Source organism: Bombus impatiens, unplaced genomic scaffold (assembly GCF_000188095.3).
Source record: "Bombus impatiens unplaced genomic scaffold, BIMP_2.2 scf_0080, whole genome shotgun sequence".
NCBI lineage: Eukaryota > Metazoa > Arthropoda > Insecta > Hymenoptera > Apidae > Bombus > Bombus impatiens.
The window spans coordinates 67,696-74,789 of record NT_176499.1 but is presented as its reverse complement, the minus strand read 5'-3'; the positions used below and the strand labels follow the sequence as shown (position 1 = coordinate 74,789).

General features: G+C 29.2%; 2 protein-coding genes across 8 annotated transcripts in view; one reads left to right on the top strand and one right to left on the bottom strand.

Annotated features, from left to right (window-relative positions):
- Window positions 1-2,162, top strand: part of LOC100742855 (mediator of RNA polymerase II transcription subunit 13) — a 28,201-nt gene extending 26,039 nt beyond the window's left edge. For 3 of the 6 annotated variants that reach the window (XM_003485697.4, XM_012394209.3, XM_012394207.3), the window contains 2 exons: window positions 381-652; window positions 779-2,162. In XM_003485697.4, coding sequence (XP_003485745.1) covers window positions 381-652; window positions 779-911 — 405 coding nt within the window. In that variant the 3' untranslated portion in view covers window positions 912-2,162. The remainder of the gene's footprint in view (window positions 1-380; window positions 653-778) is intronic. The other 3 variants (XM_012394210.3, XM_012394211.3, XM_012394208.3) reach the window with 1 other exon arrangement.
- Window positions 2,163-2,764: 602 nt separating this feature from the next.
- Window positions 2,765-6,879, bottom strand: LOC100742738 (glycoprotein-N-acetylgalactosamine 3-beta-galactosyltransferase 1). Of its 2 annotated transcripts, XM_012394226.3 has the most exons (7): window positions 6,668-6,879; window positions 5,304-5,493; window positions 4,969-5,122; window positions 4,669-4,844; window positions 4,388-4,595; window positions 4,145-4,283; window positions 2,765-3,933 (listed from the first exon to the last, which is right to left on the bottom strand). In XM_012394226.3, exons 3-7 carry the CDS (start codon window positions 4,997-4,999, stop codon window positions 3,387-3,389), a joined length of 1,101 nt encoding a protein of 366 aa, XP_012249649.1. In that variant the 5' UTR covers window positions 5,000-5,122; window positions 5,304-5,493; window positions 6,668-6,879; the 3' UTR covers window positions 2,765-3,386. The 2 variants fall into 2 exon arrangements, with proteins under 2 accessions (XP_012249649.1, XP_012249650.1); XM_012394227.3 differs by lacking the exon at window positions 5,304-5,493.
- Window positions 6,880-7,094: the final 215 nt, after the last annotated feature.

Genomic DNA, 7,094 nt, shown 5'->3' with positions numbered 1-7,094 from the left:
CCGGGACGGAAAGTCATTCTCTCTTGCGGTCTCATCGACAAAAAAGGATTAACTCCTTACGGTCAGCGAATATTAACACAGAATCCGACTTAGATTTTACGAGTGCGTACGACTACCGTCCCGTTGTCCGCGGATTCGTTATTAAACCTAGGATCATTGTCATTAGTCTCTCGAGTATCTAATTACCACGGTTACTTGTCCGGTTCTATGGTAATCGTATTTGCACTAGCCAATGTCTTCTCTATTGCATAACGACGACGTGTAATCCAAACGAAGATTCGCTTTACGCCCCTAACCCTAATTCTAATGTACACCCGACATATTTATACATATTATCTGTCTGTAAACGGTTAGTTAACTGTAAAATTTATAATTGATAGGTAGCAGTTGCTGAACAAGCAGAAGAAGTTGGAACTTTATTGCAGCAACCACTTGCTCTTGGTTACTTAGTGTCTACTGCACCAACTGGACGAATGCCACCATGGTTTTGGTCAGCCTGTCCCCATTTAGAGGGTGTTTGCCCAGTGTTCTTGAAAAATGCCTTACATTTGCATAGTCCAGCAATACAGCAGAATAGCGATGATCTATTGCAACAACAAAGTGCACTCACTGCTCATCCATTAGATTCACAGTATACCACCGATGTGCTCAGGTTTATATTGTTGCTTTCATTGACCGCATATTTTAATTTTTAATTTAATTACTATAATTCAATATAATTCATTTATAAATATCAAAATCTATCATTTTATTAATTATTATTATTAATATATTTCAGATATGTGCTGGAGGGATACAATGCACTATCATGGCTTGCAGTGGATGCGAACACGAAGGATCGTTTATCCTGCTTACCAGTGCACGTACAAGCGCTCATGCAACTCTACCATGCAGCGGCAGCTCTCGTCTGACCCACACCTTCTCCTTTCGTAGTGCAGTATGTGCACCTCTTTCATGCACTCCTTTACCATACCGCCACTTGGGGCTTTACGAGAGCAACTGGTTTCCTACGTCCGTCTTCAACTGTTTGTTAGAGACTTTAAGATTTCCTGGATAACTGGGAAAAAACGATCCTTCAAATATTAATCGATAAACCTCCAATGCGAAATACTGACTTTTTTTACTCGATTCTTTTTTAAATTAATACGATAATACGCCGCGATCGTAGCGTAAACTTGATGATTATCGATGCACAGTAATTCTTTTTAACGTTTTTCTATTCGTGTAATTCGTCAGGCGAAAAAAAAGGTAAATAGATCGTATTTTGTGTTTTCCGAAAAACAAAAAATAAGATAACACGAGATACTATTATTGATGACCGTACATTGCCGCATACCAAATGGAATCTGATGAATGGGAAGTAAAATTGTATGTGCGAGAGATTGATAGAACGAATGAACATGTGCGAGAACGAAAGAAAGTGAATAAAAGAGAGCATGTGAGAGAGAGGAAAAAGAGAAAGAACGAATGCGCGCGTATAAACGGAAAGAAAAGGAGAAACAAAAGAAAACGCGCTATAAGAAATTAACTTACAATTGCCTCTCTGTCGGTAGATAGTTCAATTACAAATCAGAATCTCTAGAAAATTACATAACCAAAATGTTTTTAATTGTAAATTGAATTTTGTACAAAGCTTTTATTATTAATAACGACGAAGTAATATAAATAATATTACGTTGTTTTTTAATTTTATATAGATGATGTAAATGAAAAAAGAAGAACAGAAAAAGAGAGGCGATATACTTCTTTTTTACAAGTAAAAATGCCTCGTACAAGCCCCTGGTGTGAGATAATTGCATATTATATTATATTATGCTCGCGCGGCACTGGGTCTCTGTTATCATGTTTCCTGGACCCATTAGCGCAATTTTTCGATGCTGTTTGACAAATTTTATTCAAATTAGGTGACCTTTATATATTATACATACATTAATAGTGTAAAATATTGTTTTTAAATAATTTATGAAGTGAGAGACATCGCCGAGATATTAGATAATTGAGAATGAGCGAAAAGAGCGCGAGAGAGTAAATGAGAATGAGAGAAGAGCACAGAGAGGTTTGTTCTCTATAATTTAGGAAACAGATGATTTCACATACAAACAAATGAGCGCGCGGGATGAAAAAGTATATAAGGAAAAATAAAAAGACAAGAGAAGAGAATACAGGGCGCGTCTGAATGAAAGCCGATGATGGCTAATTGCGTCAGTCGCATAGTACAAATATGACTTGTACATAGCAATCCCTAATCCTCTCCCCCCTATAAAGTTAATTGGTTAATTTACTCACACACCACACTCACACTGTATCTATAGTATTTATTATCTGGGTAGAACATCATTATTGGGATTATTATTATTAATTATTATTATTATTATTACCATTATTATATTAATATTACGAAATACAGTTTTATGTGTATATATAATTATATACCTCATTTCACATGAAGTGTATGTATGTCTTACAGTTTTGATGTTGCAAGCATAGTAGAAACAGACTAACATTTTCATTTCTGTAAAATTTACCACTAGTTTAAAATTCACTGTGCATCATTTTTCTGGTAGTCACATTCTCGATATGTACAAGAAAGAGGTTCATGTAAATTACTGTAAATTGGTGACATCGATGACGAATTATTAAATCATTATAGAATAATTCTCCCATTTTTTTTTAAATGCTTATGAAAAATATTGGAGAGTTCGAAATAATATAAAATTCATTACTCGTAAAAAATAACTAATCACAATAGAAGAATAAAACATCATTTCATCAGCTAATTATATATTTGGTTGAAATTACGCTAGATTTTCTTGTATAAATTCATATGTGTACAGCGATATTATCAAGACTAAATAATAAAAAATACCAATAATTGATAATGTTAATAATTAACAATATTTCTAATGTGCTTGTAACATTTATTTGTAGAACAGAGTACACCCTGTCTTGCACTTGCGATGAAATTATAAATTTCTCATCGTTACATATAGGTATGTATAAACATTATATATATTACGAAACATTTTATATATATATCACAAATTTTATCTTTCAATGAATATATTAACATCTAATTCGTTGACCCGAATAGACTAGTTATACTCATACAAAATAAGGGAAAAATATTATCACTTGATTGAATTAATGACAAATTTAAATGCGTCATACCTAGAATTTCCAAAATTTAAAATAATTGAACAAAAATGTATCTTGAATATTTAACATAACCATTAATTTGTGGGAAAAAATTTTTATGTTGCAAAATCTCAGTTTTTCCTGATTTATTAAGATCCAAAATATTTTTTTCTAGTTTGATAATGTTCGTTTGGAAATTTATAAAGAACAGAATTATTCTTTTCATATTTCAATTAGGAATAATATGTAGACTAGTATTTAGTCGATATGGTGGTTGATTGATCTGTAGTAAGTTTTTCCACACCGTGTGTAATACCATACGGTCTTAAGTGGTAAATTAAGTACTCGAGAACATACATCATATTGGGCGATACATAGTGAAACGAAATTGCGCTATCAGAACAACAATTGAGGCCATCTTTGGTATCATAATAAATATATTTCCAGTACCAGAAATTCTTATCTACGTGGTTAGGAATTAAATGATGCTCTGGTACAAAAGGGAAGAATCTTCCGCGACCATGTGGATCCCGAGTGTCCATTGCTTTGACATTTACTTTTTCCAAACACTTTCCCATTTCCACATCTTCTGCACCTCCATTATCTGATCGACATTTTGTTTGATCAGGCAAAGCCTCCTCTACAAACTTACGTAAACCTTCCTTGCTAAGTACATATCCTGCACCACCGCTCATATATCCTTGTTTCACAAACGGTTTAAATCTACAGCCAAAATATAATGGCGAATTTTGATCATAAGATGACAGCATATATCGTAAATTTTCAACCACCACATATCTGAAAAGGTTTTAATCTCAATTAATTTTTCATTCAACAAATTAATATACATAACTAAATGCGATTGTGTAACTTTAAAACGTTACTTTAAAAATCCATACTATAAATCTTTTGCGATTTTAATATAATTTCAACCAGATCTTACATAAATCATTTCAAAATTTGAACTAAATGTCTAACTTAAGATTTGTAATTTCAATAAACTACGTACGTATCATCATCAGCTTTCATAAACCAATCAACTTCATCTTTGTACTTTTCATAAGCATATTTGAAAGCTTCTTTGGTTTTTGCCCACAAGTTATCTCTCCCTTCTTTTACTGGTAAAACAATTGTGGGTAAATTTGCATCTGGAAACATATTAAATTACAATATAATATACAATACATTACAGTATCATGTTAAAAATCGTTTCTTTTTGTTTTTATTGTTGTATTACAAAAGTATAATTTACCTTCAGCAGAGCTCATAAACAAAAGAATATTGCAACGTTTGCCCCATGTTGCTTTCACATGCTGTGCTTTACTTTGGTGATTTTTTGGACCAGTCATGATCCAACAAAGAACACGTACTTTCTTCGCAAGTTCTTGCGCAACTTTGTCTTCATCTTTATGAAAATCTTCATCTTTACCATGAAATTTTACCTCTATCTCTGGCCCAATCTGTAGTATTTATTAATAAGATCAAAAACTAAATATGAAAAGATTAAAAAGAAGCAAAATATAAAGCAACTACCTCTGACTCCAAGTCTGAATAATGGTGTGGATCTCTTGAAAGCATAAGACCACCAGAAAACCAATTAAATATATATGGCACATTTTTTGTAGATGTTATTAAAAGGTACGCTGAGATAAATCCAAAAATTATACCCGTAACAAGAGTTAATACAAAATGCTTACCACTTCTAACACCTACATATAAAATAATATTTAAACAATAAAAAGAGTTACAGAGAGAGTTACATAAATGATATTGTATAATGGAAGCTAAATTAATAATATTAGTTAATATCATACATTTTTAATATCAGTTTACCATTAATATTTGGAAATCTTTGCCGAACCATGATACATGTATAATACAATTAAGCTACTTTATCATTCAGTTAAAGTATTGTAGTCAACATAATTTTATTTCCATTTGTCAGCACATCAAACACACATTATACATGTTTAGTTATGTCATATTTCTGCAACATAAAATAGATTTTTCTAACTTATAATAAATTCTTATTTATTAAAGGATTAATTACCTATATAATTGAAACAGTTTAAAATCAATTAATTAAATGAAACAAAGTAAATTACACAATGCAAATTTTTGTAAAGAATTTTAATATTATCACACAAATATTATAGTAATCAACACACCTGAGAATTTCTATACATATGAGTAAAAATCAAAAATTACTCCGACCATATTTATGATTTTTTATTCTTTAAATAGATCACTATCATTTGCTATATCCTATTTATATAACAATGTTATATCACAATCTTTAATTGCTTAAATAAAATTCTGATCTTCTTACATTAGTATTTGTATCAATCTACATTGTTTCTGAAAATAATACATAGTAATAAATATGTTATGTTTGAATAAATTAATATTATATGTTAAATTAACATAAATTACCTTAATACAAAAATTTCTTTTGACTAGTTTTATCATATATATAAAATTAAATACAGAAAAACAAAAATGACAGTATCATAATGTATATAATTTCTGCTTCAATATATAGTATCATAAACTCACTAATTATGTAAATCTTTTCAAAAATCGTTTAACCTTATCTTACCTTGTAACTTAAATAAGATGTTATCTTATCTTAAGTATATACACTAAAATTGATCTTTTATTTTGTACACTTGAGATCTTACATAAAGATACTTAAATAGTTTCCTAAATGCTATTTAACATGATAAAACTCATGATTAATATAAAACCTCAGAGTAAGACAAATAAAATAATAAAATAATAAATAAATATCATATATAAATAAATAATATATAATATATAAATAATATATAAATAATAATAAATAATAAAGAAATAAAATAAATAAAGAGATCGAGTAAAGTGTTTAGATAAAATACTGAATCTACAACATGATATTTTTTCTAAATATATTAAGTTGCAAATATAAAAAGGACTTTGTCTTATGTTATTCTATTCGACTATTAGAGAGTTTTGGTAAATGTTTACAATAATTGTATTGTTATTATCTAACATCAATTATTCATCTTTCTTGAACACTATACTTAATACTCCCTACTCCTCATACTAGGGTTGCCAAAGGAGTCTCTTAAATGAGAGGTTACCATTACTTCCACTATCACTCTCAATACAATCATAAAGATAAATTTGAATGTTGGCTAAGATTAGATTAAAAGATAATGGGACTATCTTTAAATAATATGGAAAATAAATATAAAACTATCAATGTAATATTAACATATTGTTTTCTTAATAATGATTTATTTTGCTTAAATTTAATACAAGTTTAGTATAAACGAATTTTTAGACTAAAGTGTTTTGCAATTTTACTAAAATGTTACAATGTTCATAATCTCTAAATTATTTTGCAAATTATTATTGAAAGATAATTAACAGTTTTAAACATTTCTATAACTTAATTCTTATTTAATATAAATTTGTTTATTGCGATTAGGCTACAGTTTCTTAAATTACTTTATAAGTAAATAAATAAAATTACTGTATATTAGTTTACCTGATATTATATCCTGTTTATTAATTTTTGATACTCTAAAATCACTATAAATACAGGCTGTTCCAACAACAGCGGCACAACTGAGCACGGGGTGATTCCTCGTGAAAAAATAAGTTAAAAATATAAAGTTTTTGCATATGAAGCTTCGTTTCCGATAAAATCGAGTTTAAAGATTTGTTAAGTATATTTAAACTTGAATAATTTCAGACCAGATGTAAGTAAATAATAAGCAGGAGATCATTCTATATGCAAAAAGAAGTCAATAATGTAAAATAAAATTTTTCTGTTTCAAGCCTCGTTTTCAAGAAAATTTAAACGTGTTTACAGGTAATTATTGGCCTGATATAAGTGCATAATAAATTTTCAAATTTACTTTTCTCGAAAACAAAGCGTCTTATGAAAAAATTTGATCCTATATTTTTTATTT

What these genes read in the sequence shown, in the direction of transcription:
- LOC100742738 (XM_012394226.3), bottom strand. Translation starts at nt 4,999, where the DNA reads ATGGTTCGGCAAAGATTTCCAAATATTAATG. An exon ending in ATTCAGACTTGGAGTCAGAG is followed by an intron (nt 4,596 to 4,668) that starts GTAGTTGCTTTA and finishes TAAATACTACAG; the next exon opens with ATTGGGCCAGAGATAGAGGT. An exon ending in ATGAAAGCTGATGATGATAC is followed by an intron (nt 3,934 to 4,144) that starts GTACGTAGTTTA and finishes AAACCTTTTCAG; the next exon opens with ATATGTGGTGGTTGAAAATT.